Source organism: Monodon monoceros, unplaced genomic scaffold (assembly GCF_005190385.1).
Source record: "Monodon monoceros isolate NGI ecotype Baffin Bay Population unplaced genomic scaffold, NGI_Narwhal_1 Super_Scaffold_5, whole genome shotgun sequence".
NCBI lineage: Eukaryota > Metazoa > Chordata > Mammalia > Artiodactyla > Monodontidae > Monodon > Monodon monoceros.
Genome location: NW_021703782.1, coordinates 20,191,858 through 20,216,232, shown reverse-complemented (window position 1 = coordinate 20,216,232; position 24,375 = coordinate 20,191,858). Strand labels below are relative to the sequence as shown.

The 24,375-nt window shown below is 45.6% G+C and overlaps 1 protein-coding gene across 4 annotated transcripts in view; it reads left to right on the top strand.

The window, feature by feature from the left end:
* The window catches only part of SYK (spleen associated tyrosine kinase), a 94,946-nt gene that overhangs the window by 44,839 nt on the left and 25,732 nt on the right, over positions 1–24,375 (top strand). For 3 of the 4 annotated variants that reach the window (XM_029203741.1, XM_029203739.1, XM_029203742.1), the window contains exons 4-7: positions 12,768–12,903; positions 16,070–16,151; positions 16,532–16,575; positions 18,278–18,346. In XM_029203741.1, the coding sequence (XP_029059574.1) occupies positions 12,768–12,903; positions 16,070–16,151; positions 16,532–16,575; positions 18,278–18,346 (331 nt within the window). The remainder of the gene's footprint in view (positions 1–12,767; positions 12,904–16,069; positions 16,152–16,531; positions 16,576–18,277; positions 18,347–24,375) is intronic. The other variant, XM_029203743.1, reaches the window with a different exon arrangement.

The following is a 24,375-nucleotide window of genomic DNA, read 5'->3' as shown; positions in this document are numbered from 1 at the left end:
ACAAACATGGGATGCATAACACTATCTGTGGCTATCCATCCAAGCTAAAGATACTGCAGTGTGTTTGCTCACATTTGCCCCAAGATCTCAGACTTTTCTTCTCTTTGGGGAGAAGTACCAATAGGGTGGATAATAAAGAAAATTTGCTGGGAGTCGCTCATATGAAAGGTTAGTGCAGGAACACTAACAGCACAAGCAGGTGTGCAGACTCTGGCCTCATAATCTCAGAAATGAGGTGTGTGTCTCAAGGCCTGCTCACTCTTATCCTCAGTGCTCAGTGCACCTCAATCCTGGAGGTGCTGGAGATGCAGGCTGCCTTGGGGCAGGGTCGGTGGTCCAGAGAGGGCAAGGAGCTGTGTTGGACAGGTGTCGACCTCATTCCCCTGAGGTGCTGTGGCTGGTGGGATGCCGGGGGGCTGCCAGCCAAGGCATGCTCACCTGTGTTTGTCACTGCTCAGTGACCCCCGCCCCGGACATGCTGACTGGGTGCCCCGATCTGGCCTCAGACACTTACACAGCAGTGTAGCCCCATGACCAAGGATGTGGAGTCACACCCAGCTGGCACTGTAAACTTTTCCTAGAATTGAAGTGTTTTCTCTGAGTATCCATCTATGTAAAGAATTTTCCTCAGACTTTCCCATAATCCCTGTTATTTAAGAAATGATCTTAAACACAATACTCTTTAAAAAAAAAAAAAAAAAGATCCTAAAAACAAGTCCAGAGCAGCCCAGGCTGGCACACTGCATGACTGAGATGATGGCTTAGTGGATGCAGTAATGGCCACTGGCAGAAATCATGGGACAGAGGGATATTTTTTGCCCTCAGTGTGGCACCTATCAGCTCATTTTCCCCTGAGGTTTGAACTTTTACCAACTTCTTAGGAATAATTTCCAACACACCTGTCATGGGACTGCATACACGGCATCTTGGTACGTTAAGTCAGCCCCAAGTTGGGTAATCCAAACAGCAAGGCGTCTGCCTTCTCACCGGTTCAGAAGCCTGCGCTCAGACTCTCGCCAGGGAACAGCTGCGTTCAGGGAGACCGCCTGCTCCCCACTTAGACAAGGGGGTGTTGCAGGGAGCACCCACCCTGGGACAGCCCCACAGTTGTGGGGTCCTTCCAACTGGGTCTTCTCCGGCCTCATCCAGGTTTCCCTAAAGAATGTGTCTCCTGCCTACTTTCCCATCATTTAAACTGACTCGTCCATCTGTGGACCAGCATTTATTGGTGTCCACAGTTGCGTGAGGCACTGGAAACCAGCTCCATCCTGGGCATTGGAGACGGAGGCGTCTGCCTCGTGGGGCCCACATGTCACTGGCAGAAGTAGACACTGAATGATTGAACAAGAGTTGCACAGTGCATCGGAGCATTTAAGGAAGGGACTAGAGCATGCTGTGGTTGGGGGTTCTGTTTTATGCTGGATGGCAAGGAAGGGCCTGACTGTGAAGGAGACATTTGAGCAGAGACCTGAAAGCAGCTGGGAGCCATCCTGATGAGGGAACAGCATGTGTGGGTGCCCAGAGGCCAGGAGTGTGCTAGGAGGGCCAGGCCACCGCGAGGTCACTGTGGCTGGTGCAGAGTGAGAGGGGGAGAAATGGAGGATAGGGGCCAGTTTACTGAGGGCTCTCGGGCATTGGGAGGACTTTGCTTTGGGAAAACCAGTCTGTCCAGCTTCGGGAAGGTGTTTGGGCGGATCCAACTGAAGTTCAATGGGACCCGTCTGGCTGCGTGTAGAAAAGAGCCAGTGCAGGGCTTCCCTGGTGGCGCAGTGGTTGAGAGTCCGCCTGCCAATGCAGGGGACACGGATTCATGCACTGGTCCGGGAAGATCCCACATGCCACGGAGCGGCTGGGCCTGTGAGCCATGGCCGCTGAGCCTGTGCGTCCGGAGCCTGTGCTCCGCAACAGGAGAGGCCACGACAGTGAGAGGCCCGCGTACAGCAAAAAAAAAAAAAAAGAAAAGAGCCAGTGCAGAGGTGCAGAAGTGAGCATGCTCACCAGCCACACTGTGCATGTTTTCTCTCCTCTTGAACTATGGTATGAAATCCATTTGCGGTAGCAGAACCCCTGAGCCAGAAGGGACCTCACTGCTAATGGTCTAAATCCCTTGATTTTCAGACAAGGACTTAGGCACAGAGGAGCTTGCCCAAGGCTGTCAGGCAAGTAGGAGATGAGAGCTGGAATGCGGTGTCCCTGGCATGTCTGAGCTGAGAGGAAGCAGAAGCAAAAGCCACGTCCAGGGCGTCCACTGTCTCTGGCTCCACCGCTCTCCCCATGCAAGGCGTGGTGCCAGGGCACGTCACTCAGAATGCCCGCTCCCCCCTCTTGTCTCCTGTCCACACAGCTCAGCTGGGACAGTTCAGGAGTGGCTTTGTGAAGAGTGGCTGTCAGGGACTTTGTACTGTCCTTGGAGAATAAAGGCTCTTTACAGAGGAGATGGACAGTGTGGCCTATAGACCCTCCCTTGCAGTCATCTGTGGCATTTCTAGAGGTGGCTTTTCATCACCTGCTATGATGGGCTGAATGTTTGTGTCCCCACAGATTTGTATGTTGAAGCCCCAGCCCCCAGTGTAACAGATTTGGAGGTGGGGCCTTTGAGAGATGATTAGGTTTAGATGAAGCCATGAAGGTGGGGCCCCATGATGGGATTATCTATGAAAAGGTGGAGGCTGGACTCTGCCTACAGCAAAGAGGCAAGGCCATGTATGTGAGCGTACAGCCAGATGGCGGCCGTCTACATGCTAGGAAACAGGCTTTCGCCAGCATCGTGATCCGAGACTTCCAGCCTCCAGAACTGAGAGAAAGAAACGTCTGTTGTTTAAGCCCCTCAGCCTGTGGTATTCTGACTAAGGCACCTGCCTACGTCTGCGGTCTGGCTGGCCAGAAGGGAACACCAGACAAGGACCCTCAGCCCAGGTCCTGTGGGTCGGGGCCGGAGCTCTGCCTCATTCGTGACATCAGGGATAGAGGCAGAGTGGACAGGCTGTGTTGGGGATGAGTCCCCTCAGCTCTCTGAGGCCTCATATGACAGCGCAGTTTGCCATTTTGAGAAATTAGCCACAGCTCAGGTGTGACTACAAAATGGATTTGTTAGGAAAGAGAAACAAAGCTTACTTTCTGAAAATGTTGTATCCTCTCCCCCAAAGGAAGGATCCAGAATTGGTGGGGTCCAAAGCATATATAATTTGGAGACCCTCTTTAAGGTCCCTCTTTAAGAGGGTCCCTCTTAAGACCCTCTTTAAAATTAGATACAAAATACAGTATATTTTAGAGTGAGAAAAAAATCACAATGATCTACAATTTTTAAAAGACTAATCAATACCTTAAACATACAAAATTTAGAAAAAGTAATATTTTTATTTTTACTTAAGTTCCTGACACATGTCTATAGCACCTTTTATTTTTTACATCTTTTGACGGCATAATGTTTGCCTCTTCATTTGACAATAATTTGGTAGTATTTTCTTCATTTTGAAAAAAGAAAACTCAGTCCTTCCTCTAGACTCACACCTCATTCTGAGTAATGCATGTCCATTTTTAGGATCATTGGCAACTCTGGAAAAGGAAGTTGGAGTGGAAGAAAGAGTGGTCTTCTCTGGCTGTGATTAAATATCTTTTACAAATCATACAAAACTCTAAGGCCGTGTGGTCACACTGCTGGGCCCTGCTTGGGCCGAACGAGGCCGTGGGGACGGGCTGTGTTCAATGGTTCTCTGACTGTCCAGTTCAGAAATATCTCACCATGTGGTTCGTGCAGGACAGCTCAGAGCTCACATTCACAAGTGCTGCTCCAAGAGCACATCACATCTGCTGAAATGTAATGTACTAGTCCCTTCGTGTCATCATGTAAGGGATCTCAGAACAAAAATGCTCTAAAATTTCCATGTTCTGCAAACGAAAAACAATGGAATTGTCACTTGTTTTGTGCTTAGTACCCAGGAAAACATTTTATTGTTTTTGGCTAAAAGTCCTTGCAAGTCTTACAGAGTGAAGAGTGAGTTCTAGGTGACCTTTAAAATACACAGATGGCAGCTCTCCAAACGGGTGAATTAACATGGCACAGAAAAGATGGTATCTCAGATTTGTCAAAGGAGTCATCAAGCCAGTAAGTCGCCAATGCCATTTTCACTGTAGTTCTTATTCTCTGACTTTAGAAGTATGCTGTTAAAAAAAAAAAAGCTGCAAAAATAGCCTTTCATTCCACAAAATAATGCATTCCACCAGATGTGTGCCAGGCATTGTGATAGGACTGTGACAAACAAGATAGACTTTAGTCCCTGCCTGCACCGTGCTTACAGCCTAGGGGAAGATGTTAAATTCAGAAACACATACTGCAAAGTGTGTGACGTGTGACTACATGTCCCGCTCCGTCCATCACGGTCGTCCCATCTAATGACACTGTTGGCATGTTTATTTCTGTTCACTTGTTTGTTGTCCGTCAGTCCCACTTGTTCTGCATGCCCAAGTGCAGGGACCGGCCTCCATCTTCACGGGTGGAGCCCCAGTGCTCAGAACAGGTCTCAGTGGTAGGAATCTTTTTTCTGGGGAAAGGGACATTTCAGCTGTGTTCTGAGCAGTGAGGAGAAGAGAATCAGTAGAGAAAGAAAAGAAAGTGGTCCTGGGCAGGAGGAAGTGTCAGTGCAGAGTCTTAGGGGTCAACACTGCCACCTGAGCGTGGCCTGGCCCAGGAGCAGGGCAGGAGTGACAAGCTGTGTGAAGGAAAGGCCATCCAACCAGACAGGAAGTCCCTCCTGACCCTAAGGGGTGGACCGGGGAATGGATTGTCCACTCAGGGAGAGGGAAAGGGGGCCGATAACATGATGGGAGGGGGTACAGCAGGGGTCAGCAGGGCTGTCTCAGACCAGAGGGTCATCCTATTTCCACACCAACTGTAATATTTGCCAAATGATCCTTAAACTGGCCGATTAGATTTAGCTGAGGCTGAGGTGGTAGTAAGGCAGTTCTGGACTCCATCAGGAGGGAGGAAGAGCCACAGCAGGATGAGTGCCGGGGCGGCTGTGCCCAGAGCCGCTGGGTGAGAATGGTGGAAGGCAAGAGGTGCTGACTGCAGGTCTTATTTTGGAAATGCTTGGTGAACGCCAGGCTAGCGTTGCCGTGGGACTAAGAGGTGGAGGGGATTGAAGGAGATCCCAGGAGAGCAGGTGGGGACGAGGTGCTGCCAGGTCAAGTCTCCTGGGCCATACCAGTGGTGCAGTCAGGTCTGGGAGACTTGTGAGGTCCTGAGGAAGACCCTGACCTCTGGGCTGGTCCCCTGGATTGTGAAGAGAGGGGAATGAGGGTTCTGCAGGGGGAGAGATGGCAGAGAGTCAGGTCTTAGACCAGGACAGTAGTTTGCAGAAGTCAAGAGCGAGTGTTGCCCATGCCATAGCTGAGTAGTGTGGGCAGGGCAGGAAGGTGAGAACAAAGGCCTAGAGGAAGCCCAGGAGAGTTGGAGTCCGAGGGTCTGAGAGGCACACGTGCTGGGGAGTGTACGAGCTGTGACCTGTGGGCTTCGCGGGTCCTGAGGTCGTAGAGCGTTACATCCCCTGCAGTTGGGGGTGGGCCTCAGCACCCTGCGCTGGCCTGTGGTTGTTGCATATGATGGGTGGGACTCCTCGACCCGTGCTTTTCTCATGACAGCTCTTTAATATGTGACAGTCATCCCAGGTATCCTGGGCCCTGTATGCAGAGAAACAAGACAGTGCAGAGGCCTCTGAGCAGGTACCAAGTAGTGGTGCCATTTATCTTTCACATGCCCTCCACAGTCAACCACCTTTCCAGCCCTGCAGAACAATTGAGTTCCCTGTGTGATGTGCTCTTACGTGCTCTGCATCTGAAATCCAGGTACCCCAGATCTTCCTTCCCCTGTCCCTTTCAAGGAGAAATAAACACTTGAATCTTTCAGTCATCCCTTCTTCATTAGCCATTTTCTAGATGGAGTATGACATTCTCATTGTTTTCTCCCGTCCTCCCTTCTCTTTCCTTCCCTTCCCCACCATATCCTTCTCCATTATAGCCCGATGCCCCTCACACCCTCTCCTCCTTTACACACATGTACGGGTACACACACACACACACACACACACACACACACACACACATACACATTCACTTATTCATGCTTCTAATGTTCGGGGCCCTGTAGGAGGCCTTCCAGGGGAACCTACAGGTAAAACAATGAGCAACATGCACAGATGGTCCAATGAGGGCATACACCATTCTGTACACAACTGGGTACTAGAAGATTTGGTGACAGTGGCTTTCTAAGGAAAAGGGTTTTGTCCACCCAGAATCAGGAATGTGCTAAACCATGTGGTCCTTGTCCAGGTTAGACCTGGCTTGGGGACACTGGGTGACATACCGGCCATCCTTGAATATTAGAACAATACCTTTCACCAATGCCCTCCCCCTCCCTCTCCCCCTTCCCCATCAGGTATACTGGATGGCAGGTGGATGCCTCTCTTTGGAAATAGCTATTAGTAATCTTTTTCAGTGCAAGTACAACTCAGTGTAAGGTAACCAGGATAAAATGTATTCAGAATATGCTACATTTTTTCAGAGACATTGAGATAGCTTGTAAGAATATACACTTGTATTCCCCATGAGCTAGGAACAAATGTAAACTAGGAGAAAGGATGAAGAATGGAAACGGTACCTTCAGTGGGGTTCCACAGGATGGATACAAAGTCCAGGGCAGATGATGTAAGCAGTGATTCTCAACCTTCTGTTTGTGTGCAAACCACCTGGATGCTGGTTAAAGCACAGATTGCTGGGTCAAACCACACACCCCCACCCCCCAGTTTTTAACTCACTAGGCCTGAGTTATATCTCAGGAATTTGGATTTCTAACAAGTTCTCAAGTGATGCTGGTCTGAGGACCACATTTGAGCCTGCTCAAGATGCTGGATGCCTACCTAAGCTACGTTAAGAATAGTGATCATTTGAGATTTTCCAAGTTCATTGGAGGGTCTTTAACCATATGTGCATTAGGGAATGTTCCTGTATTATTTGACTGGTTGAGACAGAGTTAACCTTGAAACTGCTTCTATTTGTAGAAACTTAAGTTCAGGCAAGCGCAGCCACTTAATAGCTCTGTGATTTAGATAGCTTAATTCATCTCTCTGACCTCAGCTTACTGAATGATAAAAAGGGGAAACTACTGTGTTACCTGAGTTGTTACAGAGATGAACAAGGTAATATGTTTAAAGCTAAGCCAGTGGTTGTCCTGTATCTGTGCTTCCTACAACCATGGATTCTTTCATCAGTTCTGGAAAATACTCATCTATTTTTTTCAAGTATTATCATCCTTCTTTCTTATCATTTCTTCCTTCAGAGGCTCCTATTAAACATGTTTTAGACCTTCTTAATTCATCCTCTATTCTTTCTTAGTTTCTATTGCCTTTTCTCTTTGCACTGAACTATGTAATGTTCTTGGATTTGTCTTCCAGTTCATTAATTTTTACCTCATCTGTATCTAATCTACTTTAAACCCATCCACTGTTTTTTTTCCATCAGTTATATTTTTTAAAAATTTCTAGAAATTCCATTTGTTTTTGTTGTTTCTCAAATAGTCCTTTATATTTTTGAGAGTATCTTATTGCTTGCTAGTTTTTGTGATTCCACCTTTTGTCTCTTTGAATATTTCATGTATAGTTAGCTTGTATTCTGTATCTGATGATTCCAATATAGAAAGTCCTTAGGTGTATAAATCTCTGTCTCTCCTGCTCTTTTTCCCTCCCTGACCTCTTTCTTATAACTCCTGTTTCCTTATGTTTTGGGTGATCCCTTTGAGCTCGTATTTGATTGATATTCATCTGTGGAACTCCTCAGTGTTCTATGCTGGGAACACTGTTCTCCGGAGTTGAAGAGGTTTTCTTCTTCACCGTCCTTGCTTTAATGGGGGAATCTCAGGTTCAGGTGCCCACCTTGCTGCTGGCCCGGGATGTTCTCCCCCTGTCCACTGCAGCACTGATATTGGTATTTGTCCTTAGGCAAATCTCACTTTTTTTTCTTTTTTGCTCTTATTTGCCACTCACTTTTCCCTGCTTAAGTTATAACTCACTTTTTGTTATATATTTAAATTTCAAAAGTGATCTCTGGGTTTAGAAAAAACCTTATTCATAGATGAATGAGACTGCATGACCCTCATATGCCACCATAAAAGCTGAGTTCTGTGAGCGCTCTTAGGTGTTGCCATCATGGATCAAAGTGTGCCATTTTATTCGACACGTGTGGTTCTGCAGCCGCAGGTCAGCATAAAGTGTCATGGCCTGTCTGAAGTGAAAAGTTTAAAGGGGGTTGTGGACTAACGTCAGTATCACTTCATTGGTCTGATCAAGGTCCCCATGAAGGTGGAGGAGAAGCAGCATGACCTAGTTTCACCTCATAAACTAGAGCAGAGGGAGAGAGAGGGGAATTGATAAAACTTTTTAAAAGGCAGACGTGTGAAAGAATAGCTTGGCATGGCCCCATATTTAGACCTGTGTTCCATATTGATCCTGCTTTCATTGCATGTATGGAATGCTCACGTGCCTAAATTTTGCTATAGTGCAAAGCAAAAGCACCCAGAAGTTGCATTTCTTCTTGTCTCCCGTGGATCATTAGTGCTGATACCTCTCCTGAGTCTGGGGGTGCTCTCAGCGTTATACTGGCAGGCATACTACTGGGCGTGCCACTCCCATATCCTCTCCTTCCTTACTTCTCAGCTGCTGTCTCGAAGCCACCATTGGGCCCCATGCCACAGTATCTGACCACCCGATACAGCGTCAGCCCTGGAAGTGAGCCCCTCCCTGTCTCTTTATACAGCCCATTCCGGCCATAGGCACACAGCTTATCCCAGGCACCCCCTTTCCCCTCCAGCCAGCCACGCTCTACTCTGCCCATGGGAAAACAAATGCACAGGACAGTGAGAATGCCTGGTGGGCTAGGATGTGCCCCAGCTGTCCTGTTCTGTCTGCAGCAGACACAATGCACTGTCCCCAGACCTTGCTGGGTGGAGGTCACCTTGAGGGTCCCACCACCTCCTGGTCCTCACTTCCCTGTCAATATCTGGGCATCATTACCACATGTTTTCTCCGATCCAGGAGGTCATAGGAGGGTGGAAAAGGGCTTCAGCCCCCCCAGGCTGTGCCTGGCAGAACGAACATTCTCCCCACCTCAGCTTGGCCAAGTGCTTGGTGTCTGTGAGGTGCAAGGCCTGCTCATCGCAGAGCCTGAGACCATCCACCCGCAGAGGCAAGGTGGCTCTCCTGCCCTCTCACCAAGGACCTCAAGATGGTCTTAAGGCCAGTTAGGACAACTTCGCAGTTCAAGAGCGCTGAAGTCCCACACCCTGTCGTAGCAAAACACAAATCTGTCGTGAGCCTACTTGTTCCAAGAGACTCACTGGGAAAAAATACAGTATTCTGGGGCTTCCGGGAATATGCCTGAAGATAGTTGACCTGGAGGGTGGAGGCCAGCAACCCCAAGAGAAGGTGCAAGACTAGTCTTTGCTCTTTCCCCTTTGGGCGTCCATGTGACAAACCTGGAGGGTGTCCCAGGGCAAAGGGAGGCTTTCTGAGGAACAGGAGGGGACCAGGAGGAGGAGCTACTTCAGCTTCCAAACCAGTATTTTCCGTATGTTAGATTAAAAATAGCCCAGCCCAGGATCTGCCTGCAGCCAGCAGACACCCCACAGTTACTGGCCGTTAGTGTCACCAAGCCTCTGGGCTTTGCCACCTACAGATGTTGGGCCTGTGGGTTTCCCTTCTCTGCCCTCGTTTCCTGCCAGCTGCTTCGGGGGCTGCTCAGGCTGCATGTCCACAGCCTGTCCCTGTGCCTCCCGGTCCTTAGATTGTGCTCACCAGGTAGCTGTTGCCACTGGCATCCCGGGAGCTGAAACAGGTTGCCTGGCTGGAGCTCTGGGAGAGAAACTCCTCTGGGACCTATTCTCGGGGGGAGCCTCAAGGAAGCGTGTGCCTTTGCAGAAATCACTGCCCAGAAGCAAGAGATGCTCTATTTCTGCCTTGCATCAGCTCTCTTTTAATGCTGTTTTTCTTATGAAAATACTAAACACACAGAAGAGTGAGTCACTCTGTAAGTGCAGCTTAATGGATAATTCTAAAGCAAACACCACTGGAGTCAAGAACTAAAACACAAGCAGCATCGCGGAAGGCCGCTCACTCACACCCACCTGTTACAGGACGCCACTTCCTGCACCCTTGTGTCCAGCATGCCCTGGCTTTTTTCTTCTTTTTTCTTTCTCGTCACCACCTAGGACCTAGGCGTACATCAAAACCGTTCGCATTTGCCTGTTTGGGAACTTCATGCATGTGGAATCACAGTATACGTTTTATACTTGTAAGAGTCATCTGTGCTTTGTATCACTGCCATTTGTTTGTTTTATTCTGTGACATTCTGTGGTATGAATACCCCACAACCTACTTACTCTGCACTTAGTGAACACTTAGGCTGCTTACGGTTTTTGATAATCGCAGATAAAGCTGTTATAAGCATCCCCACATACTTTATAGGTGCAGAATGCACATGTTTTGTATATCTTGGAGTGTTTTGCTGACTCAGAGGGGATAAATAGGTTCAATTTCAGTAGAGAATTCCAAACTGTTTTCCAAAATGATTGAACTGATTCATGCTCCCACAGGCAGTATACGAGGGTGCCTATTGCCCTCATTCTCAGAAATATTTAGCATTTTTGCCAGTCTGAAGGGCGTGTAATGGTATTTCCATTGTGGTCTTAATTTGCATTTCCCAGTTTCTAATGAGGTGATTGAACCATCTCCCCAGACATTCTGTGATCCTCCATCCCAGTTTTAACAACAAAAGGTCAATCAGGGCATAAGGCAAGGTGGAATGGTTGGGCATTGGACATGGATCTGGAAAACCAGAGTTCAGATCCAGTTACTTGATTCCAGGACCCTGAGGTCCAAGATACAAAGGACTTTAAATCAAAGAGAGTGGTATTTTGGAATGGCCTATGAGCATCATTATCCCAAGGTCACCTTTTATATGCGTATACATAAATTGATATTGCTTCATATTAAGAATTTGTATAGTTCTTTGTACCTCCAAACTATCCTATTTGTTTGCCACGGATGCTTATAAAATAAACAAAGCGGGTGTGAGTAGCCCCACATTATAAAATAGCTTCCCTACAAGATAGACTCAGTTATCCCTCATATAAAAATATGTTTTTCCTTTTCTGTGTGGTGGTTTTTCGGTTTGACAGCAACCAACTGGCCTTAATGGGCCATGTAACCGTGAAAGGGAGCTTACACTTTGGGGTGCCGGTGACCTGGTTGGGTTGGGAGGAAGGGATGTTTTCACAGAGCAGAAGGTTTCAGAAGTGGCCCCTACCGAGGCCAAGGCGGGTCTGGGCATTTCCCGCCACCCACACCAGCTGCCCTGAGCACTGGTGCATGGAGGGAACCCGTTCATCATGCACAGCCAAGCACGACTTAAACTTATTTTTAAAACGAGGTTCCAAAGACACAGCTCATATCTCAAGTCCTGGGTTAGCTTTTTGAGGTGAACCTACAAGGCCAAGGGTGACCACGTCAGCTTCCAAAGTGCGTCTTGTGGATGTGGCCTCGTACAACCGAAAGGAGGCATGAGAAATTTCCCGTCAACATGGAAATACGACGGCAGCTTGGCATATTTGAACTCTTCCCAAAATACAGTGCATTGGGCACATTGCTTAACATTTGGGGGCCTCAGTTTCCTCATTTTAGAAAGTGCCAAGGCCGGAGAGGCTTTCTGGGACAGCTGGGACCTCGGTGACTCACCCTCTTGCAGATCTTGTGATCCCAAGGGCTTGAGTTGCTGAGAGGGGAAGATGGGCTGAGGATGGCGATGACTAAGGAATTCAGCTGGGGAGGGGCTTCACCTCCATTCCGTGCCTTTGCAGCCCCACCTGGCCTGCGCCCTCCCCAAGTCCCACAGGCCCTCCCCGTGGGTGGCAGGTCCCCCTGCATCACAGCGGGTGCCTCTCTGCTTGGTATCAGACTCACAAGACTCATTTCCTGAATAAGGGAAGGGGGTGGTGCCCAGGAGCACCCACTGGGACCAGGAGGTGGAGCCTGGGCGCCCAGCACAGCCAGCGCAGACCTGGCTCTGCTTGCTGCTCACCACCCCACGCTGGAGGACATTTTCTTCTCCTGGCAACGTCATCTGACCGCATCACATGGAACATTTTAAATACCCGTCCTGGTCCCGCCCTCCCCTCCCTGCAAAAGGGAGAGCAAGCTTGAGGGAGTGAAGAGGGCTTTCAGCCCCCTCCATCTGGGGTCCAGAAGGTTCCTAGTTAAAATGCCCACCAGACACTCCCCCACTCCACGCCCACCCTTGCCTAGACAGGGGAGCTGCACTCCCTAGAATCGGATCCAAATGCAGACCTCACTGAAGAGAGGAGGTGAGTGAAGAGGGCTCTACAGACTCCCCAGCTGCGGAATGCTGAGGGTCCCACTTACTGGTATGCTGAGCAGCATTGCTGCTCCAGGCAAACAGAGGACTTGCCCCCAGAGCCCAGGCCTCTCCTGATGCCCACCCAACGCTCCCCAGCCTGCTGGGCTTGGCTGTGGCCTGTCCCTGACCATAGCATTTCCTTGTCTGGAGCTTACGGTGTCACTGAGCTGTGGGCTGGGCCTCCCTGGGTACAAAGTCCTTGACCCCTTGTCCCCGAGGTTGGGACGCTGTTGCAGGGTGCCTCCCCAGGGCGCTCCTCCCTTCCAGGTGGTAGGAGTGATGGTGATGCGCTGTCTCCTCTCTTCCAGGATCAGGTCCAGGGACAACGGGTCTTACGCCCTGTGCCTGCTGCACGAGGGGAAGGTGCTGCACTACCGCATCGATAAGGACAAAACGGGGAAGCTCTCCATCCCTGGCGGGAAGAATTTCGACACACTATGGCAGGTATACATCATCCTCAGAAAAGAGAGGAACCGGCCCCTGGACCTTGTTAGAATATGCCACCTGGGTCCTTGCCAAGACCTGCCCAATCAGAGTCTGCTTTTCAGCCTTCAGGTTCCTGGATGACTGGTCTAGGGTCATCATGTCAGGTGACAGAGGCTCCCATAGCTTATCCAGGGCCCCTTAGCTCTTGGCACTAGGAAGTGGTACCCACTCAGGACTGTGCTTAGTTTCAGCCAGAGACCCAGCCTTGGGGCGCTAGAGGCATTTCTTTCTAAGACGTTCTGCCTGGAACCCAGAACAGCCTATCATACAAATACACACAATAGAAAGGTGTGGATGGCTGGGAAGGTAGGCCTAGAAGTGGCTAATCAGACTGTTTTTTGAGTTGTGAGAGGCCAAATTTAATATAAAATGCCAGGTGCCATTCTCACTGCAAAATGAATCTTGCTGCAAAATTAGGGCAACCTGGCAGTTGAACCTGCGCTTCAGGCCGCCACTCGTATAGGATTGTTCAGCCCTGGTCTAAGAAGGGGTTCTTCTTGACCTACCTGATAGCAAACCCGAAAACAGAGAGTAATTTGGGAGTTTCTTAGGCACTAATGAGCCCTAATCCGGTGTTCATCCCTGCTTTCCATTGGGCACGAATGACTTGGCTTCATTCTAAATCACAGCTCCATGAGGAAATGGCAAAGCATCCTATAAACTGTAGTGGGTCCAGAGACAGAGAAAACCAAGGGACTCTGCCATCCCAAGAGCAACAACTACGTTGAGCTTTTGTAGGTGCGGGACATCATCGGGGATGGGTTCAAATGTCCACACCAGGCCCCACCAGCAACCTCATGTGTGGTTACAGCAGGAAAGGACCCGACTCAAAATCTTGCCTTTTTAAAAACTGTGATCAGGGATCCCCATTACCTTTAAAGCACTTAGAGTAACCACCACACGGTGTATTTTGGTTCCTAATGCTGTAGTTGGGGACAAAATCTTCTTCTTTGAATGCTGGGTATTTTAATATTTATTCATATTAGTCATAATGCTGACATTGTCTTTTGGTTTGTAGATCATTAGCATGTAGCTTATTATCAACCACAGACTTTGCTTTGTTTTATGGTATCGCTTTGAAAGAGTATTTAACCTATTAGGTACTAATGCCCAATGCAAATCAGAGAGATGAGTAGGGAATGTTGCCTTCTGGTATTAATTTCCCATCAGAGTCTCTCACTTCGTACAAGAATTGTTGATGGTGTGCATTTAAAGGCGCTGGAGTGCATCTGTCAGCCCAATGCTTGAGGGTCCTGGGCTCCATCACTGGTACACAGCCATTATACTTCTCCTGAATGACCATTTTCCCTGTCTGAGCCCAGTCACAGTTTCCAAGTCTGCATGCTGACTATAATGTTAAACATCTTTAATTGTTGGAAAGTTCCTTCCCAAGACTGTTTCCCATATTTACGCTTTCCCATTTACTGATTCCTCCAGCATCTCACAGTATTCAGCCTTAATTAAATCTTTCCCCTTGTATATATGTTTAAGAAAGAGCATAAAAATGCCAGCAGTACCTTCCATTTTTACAAGTGTGATTTCATTGGTTTTCCTTGACATCAACGTAAGGTACCTCTGTGCCCTTCCTCCACCCAGGAGTCTGAGAGGTGGTAACTGCTACACTACTCTAGTATTCCTTTCTTTAGAGCTAGAGTCAACACATCCATGGACCAGATCTGCCCCTGGTCTGCTTTTGTGTAGTACTTGAAGACAATGGTTTTTATACATTAAAGGGTTGTTTTTAAAAAAATAAAGAACTGTGTGACAGAGATGCCATGTGGAGTGAAAAAGCCTAAAATATCACTATCTGGCCCTTTACAGAAAAAGTTTGCAGACCCCTGCCCAAGAGGGAAATCCTAACATGTATGCCCACCTCCCAGACACCCTTGTGGCATAGATTATCTGAAAACATAAGCTTGTAAGGAGATATTTGAATGACATTGGAGAGATGTGTGATATTTCAGCTGTTGTAGGGACCTCAATACTATTTAGCCCTAGAACACACTATTGCATTTAACAGAATAGAGAGAACTTTGATGTCCATCTCAGTAGCGTGTTAGGGCTGGTCAGATTGAAACATTTATTAAGAAGGTGGATCTCATGTTGTGTTCTTTCCACAATAAAATAAAATTTAAAAAACAGAATGCTCCCTGGAAGGATAAAATATATTCATTCAACAAACATTCATCTAAATAGGTAAGTTTTGAGAGGAAAGAAGATTCAGAAGCAACAAGTCCTTAACTGGAAAAGGTACCAATAAACAGATAAGGAAGAAATATCAGATAGGAAGATTTTAGATTGTCTGAAGAGGAAATGTCTGTATGAGAAAAGTAAATGTGAAAACTAAGACTGTCTTCGTATTGCATAATTTTGATTAGATATAAATAAATCTATTTGCCATTCATTTATTTTTTAATGTAGCAATCAGGCATCATGATTCATAGTTTTCTGGGAGCCATTAGCCGAGGCTGTCTATATCCTGTCAACATAAGGCCATTTGCCAAAGGGTCAGCTTTCCCCATGTCCCAGCTCTTACATCACCTGTGCTGTGATGTCTTCTCTCTGAAACTTTTGGGCTGAATTGTTTGGTCCTTCCAAAGCCTTTGCCCACAGCACTATTACACCATTAATCACTTTACATTGTTCATTTATATCTCTCTCCACCGAGAAAGTACGTCAACTGTAGGATGATTCACCATAGTTTACCTTTTGTCCTATCTCAGGACCTAGCACACAGCAGAATGTTTGTTTAATGACTGAATAAATGAATGAACATTAGCGTGCTGAATTCATTGTTATAATATCACACAGATATGGGAGAATATAAACAAATAAATGCAACTTGCTACCCAAAAAAAAAAAAAAAGAAGAAAGAAAGAAAGAGGGTGAGCCAAGAGCAGAGTCCAAAAGGGAAGGTGGCATGTGGACTTCTGTCCAGAAGTCTGAGGGTGGCAGGAGAGAGGCATGGGAAGGGATCAGGAATACCACCAAGGAAGCACCTTCTGTTGTTAAGCGCTGTCCTTGAATCACTTTTAAAGTCCAAAAGGGGAGTCAGCTGCTCCAGGTCAGGATTTCTCCATTGCCTGCCTCCATTATTTATTATACTTTCTTTCTTCTTTTTCAGCTCGTCGAGCATTATTCTTATAAGTCAGATGGTTTGTTAAGAGTTCTTACAGTTCCATGTCAAAAATTTGATGGGCAAATGGGTGAGTAGCCAAGACATTGGAGTCTCACTCTTTCAGATGTTGATAATAATCAGCCTCATTTTAGATTTGGTCTGTTGCAAACTCAAACAAGATGGGATGAGGCTTTGTTTCTACTGATTGATTAAAATAATGTCAGATTGCTCCAGCTTTATAGATATCGTTCATCAAAAAATAGCTAAGTTTAACTTTAAAAAACAAATTCATTTTAATTGCTTATGTGAGAAAGATGAAAGAGGGTATCAAGAAATGTATGCAGAAAATGTATCTACTCCTCAAGCAGTAATATTTTACAGTCACATTGATTGATCTGCAGTGGGGAAGGGGATAAATAGTTGGTTTTCACTAACATAGCAGTAACTGTCCATGTTCTTTCTAACCAGGAAATATTAATTTCCGTCCACAACTTCCAAGTTCCCATCCTGTGGTAAGTGTTACTTAGCCATGCTGTTAAAAGTGAAACAGTTGTATATTAGCATGATGAAAAGCATGTTTAGATAACAGGAGTCATGGTAATTGTTTTCATCACACTTGGTAAACTGGGATTGTGGGTGTCAGCTAGAATCAGCCTATTTTCAGATCCGAGCTAGCCAACTTAACTTCTTAGGTAGGTTAAAATTCCTCCATTTTCTAAAAGTATACTAAATGACCATGCAACCCAATGTTAAATCAGAAATATGCCTCCTGGCAGATTTGGGAAATGTAGCATATTGTTCAGGCTCAGTCCCTGGTCCGTCCATGTGGAGGCATGTGCACGATCAATGTGACCACGTGCATGATGGTGTGGCGAGCCAGGTGTGTAAGACATCTCACTGAGGTTGACTGCCCGACTCTTTTGGTTAAATCAACCGAGACATTGTTATCAGAAAAATCACCCTTTCCAGGAGAGCTGCTTTGGCCATACCTTGGTGGAGGAAGGCTTGGAATGGGGATGCTCTGTGCCATCACATGAGAGAAGCCCTTAGAGAAGTATGGAGTCAGGGGCTTGGCCAGAACCCACATCTCCCTCCATGTCAATAGGAGGTGAGAATTGTGGTTTGTCCACACTTCTCCACGTGGGTTTGCCCAACACATGCCTGATACTCCCAAAAAGAGAGAATTCCAGCTCTCTCCTCCCTCCAGACTGTTATGAGTTGACACACGGATTTATACTCCAAGCAGGAATGATGTCCTGCTACTTTAAGGGGGACCTCACTGTGGACATTTGATGCCCTTTGATGCCATCTGTGAGGAATGAAAATTACCCCATCGTGAGCTGTGCACTCTATACCTCACTTTCTGCCTGTTAACCCTTAAAATCTGCAAAAGGCGGAATGCCCACTCTGCCCTCTGAGGGAGCTATTGACTTGCTCAGAAGCTGCAGCTGTGCTGAACCAGGCAGGTTCTCCGGGCACAGCCCCTGTCCACAGACTGGGGGAACTGGAACTTGCTAAAATACCGATGAACTTTGGGATCAGCCTCTAAAATATAGCACCTTAATGGAGTCATCATTTTATTTTACCCTTTATACAGCTCATGGGCCTGGCGAGTCAACTTTAAGGTTGTACCCATCACGAGACAGGTCCATTTTCCTCTAAGAGGCATGAGGGCTTAGGGCTGAGTACTCCTAAAAGAATATCAAGCCCTCTATTTAACCTTGCATCACCTAATGGCTTCAAGGAGTTGGACATTTTGGGAAAACTTTTTGTTGACTAGTGAAAAACATATAGGAAAAAAATGCATGTTCCCTAAGGGCCAAACTCAGTGAATTTCCACAAACATCATGGAACCAGCACCCACAAGAAGTAACAAAATTGGGCATACAAAATTAGTTTCTTTAGGATGATTTGTTTTGAGTTTGTGACTTAATAATTCTGTATGAAAAGTCGGCTATTTAATGTAAAAGCTCAAATTTTATAGCCTTCTGTGGAAAATATTGCCAAAGTATTTTTCCAGATCCTTCTGCTCAAGTGTTCGGCTTTTCCTGAAGCCTTTCTAATGATCATGTGTTACCCCTAGTGCATCTCATCAACAGAATCTGGAGGGCGTTAGTGTAATTATAGAGCAGGTTAAAATAGCATGTCATGTAAGGTAGCCTGTATTTGTTTTCTGAAACATTTATTGTTCCTCTTTGCCGTTATGGTTTCTAGACTTGGTCAGCGGGTGGAATAATCTCAAGAATCAAATCATACTCCTTCCCAAAGCCTGGCCACAGAAAGGTGCTAAAACGTCCCCTGCTTGCTGTCCCTGACTAAGTGGTAGGACAGACCCGCACTCAGCACCCACACTCTGCCCTGTGGCTGCCCACTCCGTGTGCCCTGCTGCCGACCCTCCTGCTGCTCTGGTCTCATGTCCCTGCCATATGTAGCCCTCTTGGGCAGCCCACGCCCTGCTTTCTGTGTGGTCCGAGTCCCTTTCCTGCAAAGTCCATCACCGTGAGTGTGCTCTCTCCGCTATAATGTGCTCTTGGAAGTCATTTCAGTCCATGTGATAGGTGGGAGGGAATTCTCATATGGCAAAGTCTTTTCAAAGCAAGCCAGAATCACATGCTGCCGCGTTATGGTAATTGACTAGATAAATTACATGTTGGCAGAAGGAACAGCCAAGGTTGTGTGGATCCTGCCCAGGGACTACACAAGGCCATTGGTTTTATAAATATCAAGTGTCACAGTAACTTCATTGTGGCTGTAGAGTTCCAACACAGAACTTTAAATATAACATGTATAAAGACAAGGTGGAATTTGAGAATTAGAAACGCCATTTTTATTTATGAGACAGTAAAGCTGACATATAGGGGCTTCCCTGATGGCGCAGTGGTTGAGAGTCTGCCTGCCGATGCAGGGGACGCGGGTTCATGCCCCGGTCTGGGAAGATCCCACATGGCGCGGAGCGGCTGGGCCCGTGAGCCATGGCCGCTGGGCCTGCGCGTCCGGAGCCTGTGCTCCGCAACGGGGGAGGCCACAGCGGTGAGAGGCCCGCGTATCGCAAAAAAAAAAAAACAAAAAACAAAAAGCTGACATGTAATGCATTTTCATAGTTTGCTATATGATTGATTTATGAAGGAAATAAAAAGTTCTTTTTTATAGATTTTTATTTATCATGAATCACCTCCCTCAAAAAATGTATTTATAACTTGTATATGGATTGCTTTTTTTTTTTTACTTTTCAGTTTTCTCATTGGGGTTAAAATTGATTATTTTATTAATAACTCTTTCCATTTTCATATCGGTTGGTATTTTTCCAAACATTTCAGCATATAATTGAGTGTCAGTTCATGAAGCAGATTGCCTAAAGTACTTATTAGAAACAACGGAAATAAAAAGCATAAAAGCCCTGAGATTTTCTTTCCAAGTGGCAGTCATATTCTAGATGTTCTCAATCTTGTTGACCACAGAACAGAGAAGTGAGTTTAGTGTGGTGTTTGAGGGGAAAAGTTATGTAATAAACCTGAATGGAATAACTGTCTGTTTTGATATCATGCTCCCAGTCAGTGTGGATCAGCTCATGGGAAACGTCAGCCATGAGGGGGCATCCCTTTTGCAGGGGGGGTGGGTGACAGTGACGGCTACCCATGCCAGGGTGGCATGTTAGGAGTTGGGGACCAGGTTGTCAAGGCAATACATGCTCTATGTTGGTGTCCCTTTTGCCCCATGACTTGGTGTTTGTTTCAGGCCACCAGGGCCAGTAGGTGATCGAGGCGTTGACCTTGAAGAGGTCAGCATTCCCCATGATCAAAGGCGAAACTCATGGAGAGTTTCCACAGTGGCCACCTTCTGGCCCACCTGGCCCTCGACCCCTGTTGGCATTCGCCCCTTCTCCTTGGACAGGGCTCACCTGGTTGCCAGGATGGCATCTCACAGGACCATTGTCTGGGGGAAATAGGTCAGATGGTACCCCATCAACTGAGGTGATTCAAAATGTGTTCTGGTTCAGGGTGCTTTTCAATCATGAGTCATCTTTTCAGGAGTCCTGATCAAATGCTGCATTGACGAAGCTTCATAGCACAACTTAGGGAGGCACACTGAGTTGCCCATGCATGGTGCCCTATCAGCAGACCCAGAACCTTTCACTCGCCTGGCTTCCTTGGCCTCTCCACGCACCAGGTCTAACTGGCAGCCATGGAGGAGCCCCTGTGGACGTGGACCACGCCCCTGGCTCCCACCGCTTGTTTCTTCATTGTTCTTTTTATGATGGCCCACAGCTGGTGTGCCAACACATAGCCCTTCCCCATGCACAGTCCCAGAAATGAGCAGTTTCACTGCAGACAGAGTAGACAACAGCAATCCACATTTATCTTAATTCTGTGGTTTCCAAGGACATCATTCAGGGTTCACCCAGAGAAGCGTGACCAGTCAGAGATTTATGCGTGAAAGACACAGAGCACACTCACACACATACACACACATAGGTACCTACATAACACACACGTACATATTTATACATACACACATCTATATACATGTACACACACACAGATATACAGACTTATCACTAGGACTTGGCTTACACAACTGTGGGGGCAAGTTCAATGTCCATAGAGCAGATCATCATGAAGGGAGGATGAGCAGGGTGGAACCACTCAGGGAAGAGCCAAAGCTATCATTCACAGCCAGCCAAGGGTCAGTCACCCCTCTCCCCTTGGTGCCCTTTCTCTCTTAGGAAAGCCTCAATCTCTTCTAAGGACTCTTGACCGATTAAGCCAGCCCCATCCAGGATAATCTCCTCAAATTAAATCAGCAAATTAAGGATTTTAATTACCTCTGCAAAATCCCTCCACAGCAGTACCAAGATCACAGTTTGATTCATTAACACAGGAATATCATTCAGGCTAGCCAGGTTGACACATCAAAATGCCATCAGCCCAGGAAACAGTAACCCAGCACTGTGAGGAGACAAGCCCCACTCCCACCCCTGTCCTTGTCCCAAGCAGGCTGAAGCCAGCTCAGGTCACCCACAGTGACTAAAGAAATATACAGAAAATAAGTTTTAGTAGATCTTTAAATTAAAGAAGAACATGTCTAAGGAAAGTTGAAGAAAATATCAGTAAGACTGCCTAAAAATAAAATATGTGTGGATAAGAACCATAACATCATCAAAAGAAACATAATAAACTTGGAATAAGTATTAGTAATGATGATACATATATAAGGTTAATATCTTTAATATGTAAGGAGTTTCTATAAATCAATAAAAGTTTTAACTGTCTAACAGATTAATGGGCAATAGTTTATAGTAAAGCAAACATAAATAGCTCTTAAACGTAGGAAAAGCTGTTCCATTTCATATAAGAGAAATGCAAGTTAAAACTGTGGGGCTCCCTTATGTCCGCCTGTGAAACTGATCCAAATAAACAAGCTTGATGACACCACACAAGAGTGTGGTGAGTAAGCACAGCTGTAATTCATTGGAGAAGTGTGAAATGGTACAATCTCTAAGAAAGGCAATCTCACAACATCCATCAAAATTGAGAGTACATATAACCTCTTAACTGCAATTTTACTTCTAGGTATTTATCATACAGATATTCTTGCATTTATGTGTAATCATGTATATATGAAAATGTTTATTCTAACGTTGTATCATTGACAAAATCTGGAAATAATTTAAAAGTCAAGCAATGAGAAATAAATGAAATCAGCTACAATAAAATTCATACTGTGATGGGTAGCTGAGATCTAGAATTGTTTCCAAAATACAATGTTAATTGAAGACAACAAAGTCATGCACGTATATATGTGCTGATATAGTGTAGAATGTTCCAGAAGAATACAGAAAATACTGATAACACTAGTTGCCTTGGGAGTAGGAAATGGGGTGTCAAGCAGACCCACTTTTCATAGTAAACCCTGTTGTGCCTTTTAAAATTTGCCCCTCCTAAATTATTTAATCAATTTTAAAGGATAATTAAATATTAGAAACTAATCTGATTAATACTGTGGAAATACTTTTCTGGCTAAAAGAGGGCTGTTGTCTATTTATTTTTAAAGCATGCTGTTGCTGTTTCTTTTTATTTATTATTTATTTATTTTTAATTTTTGGCTGTATCGGGTCTTAGTTGCGGCACATGAGCTCTTTGTTGAGGCATGCAGGATCTTTCGTTGCGGTGCGCGGGCTCTCGTTGTGGTGCATGAGCTTCTCTCTAGTTGCGCATGGGGGTTTTCTCTTCTCTAGTTGTGGTGCACAAGCTCCAGAGCGCGTGGGCTCTGTAGTTTGTGGCACGCGGGCTCTCTAGTTGAGGCGTGTGAGCTCAGTATTTGTGGTGCACGGGCTTAGTTGTCCCAAGGCATGTGGGATCTTAGTTCCCTGACCAGGATTGAACCTGTGTCCCCTGCACTGTAAGATGGATTCTTTACCACTTCCCGGGACCACCAGGGAAGTCCCTATGTAAATTTATAACAACTTTGAAGTATGCATTGAATTTTCATAAATATCAAAAATATCAATAGTTAATTGATAAAGGAAGGATTGTGTGATTTAAGCAATGGATTAAAAATATTTTAATTGCTCACCAGAAATATTTTAGAACTAATACTTATGTTTTCACAAATAGAAGGGGAATTTTCCATTATTTAACCAGTCATGAGAAAAGACTTGTGGGAATTATGTCAGATATCCCATTTGTTAAGCTAAGGTGTAAATAATTTTCTTGAATTTGTTAAGTTGATCAATATAAATAGTTGTTTTTAATAATTCAGGCACAAAATGGACATGTTCGAACTTGAATTAACTCTAGCATGTAGGTAGTTAATGACAAGTGTTTTTTGATTTGCAGAATATTATTAATCAGATAATTTGAAATTCCATAATAAAAACTTTAGAGCAGGTGTATTTTTCTTCTCTTTAGAGATTAGTACATTTTAACACTTAAAAATATAAATGGATTTAATTGAAAAATAAAAGTATAATTCACCCTCTCCTTACCCCCTGCCATCACTTACTCTAAGGACTTGTAGTCCTTACAGGAATAAAATTTCTCCTGTTATTAGCCTTGGAATATTTTTCTTTGCTACTTTAAGTGCATAAACCTATCCTTCTATTAAGGATGATTGGCAGAGTTGGAACAACAGCAGCCTTAAAGACTGTGCTTCTGTTTCACAGTTCAGAGGCACAGTCTCTAAGATGAGACATAGCATTCATTTATCTTAGTTGTGGAAAAGTGTTCCAGAATTTCAAGTTAAAACCCGTTTTACATGTTTTATTCCAACACATACATTGCTGGTTGGAATATTTTACGACATTTTTTTTTTTTTTTTTTTTTTTTGTGGTACGTGGGCCTCTCACTGCTGTGGCCTCTCCTGTTGCGGAGCACAGGCTATGGACGTGCAGGCTCAGCGGCCGTGGCTCACGGGCCCAGCCGCTCCGCGGCACGTGGGATCCTCCCGGACCGGGGCACAAACCCACGTCCCCTGCATCGGCAGACAGACTCTCAACCACTGCGCCACCAGGGAAGCCCTAAGACATTTTCATACATGATTCACTAGTGTTCAGCTGGGAGAGAAAGAAGAATCCTTAAGTCATACCCATTTACTTGGTAATGTGGGAGCAGTGGACCAGACCCCTGAGAAAATATTTCCACATGATTATAAAGGGCCAGATTTTAGATCTTTGCTTCTAAGGTGAGGGAAGATTAATTATGAAGGTGAAGTGTTTATTTTCATGGATCTGAAGCAAACCTAAGATTATCTCATACCCTGGCCAAGAAGAGTCTGCCTTCACCTGTGGAACCTTAGTCCCCATTGGGACCACGGTCATTCCACCAGAGACCAGAACCATGTCTGGTTTGGGCAGCCAATATTTCTGAAGCCTACTGGCTCTTTTTGTCACTTCAGCTGTGACAAATATGTTGTCATCTTTATTACTGCTGTTGCCTGATTTGAAAATGTCTTTTAAGAAGTCTAAAAATTAAAGTCTATAAATGGCCATCAGAACATCTAGCAATACTCCCCAATCAGGAAACTCTGAATTAGCCTACCAGCTCCATAACAGCGATATTTTTTTCTCTCTTTTGTTCACTTCTGAATGTGCACTTCTTAGAAACAGGCACGGAAAGAATATTTGTCAAATATATATCCTATTTGCAGTTAAGCCTGGCCAGTCAGAGATCACAGATCATAATTTATAACCTAAACAAATATTCTTTTTATTGTTGTGATCTGTTTTTACCTGAATTTGCAAAACTTAAAAGAAAAATCGCAAATTGCTCTTTGGAAGGTGGAAAGCTAAGGTAGCTAGTGCCATCTAGTGGTGT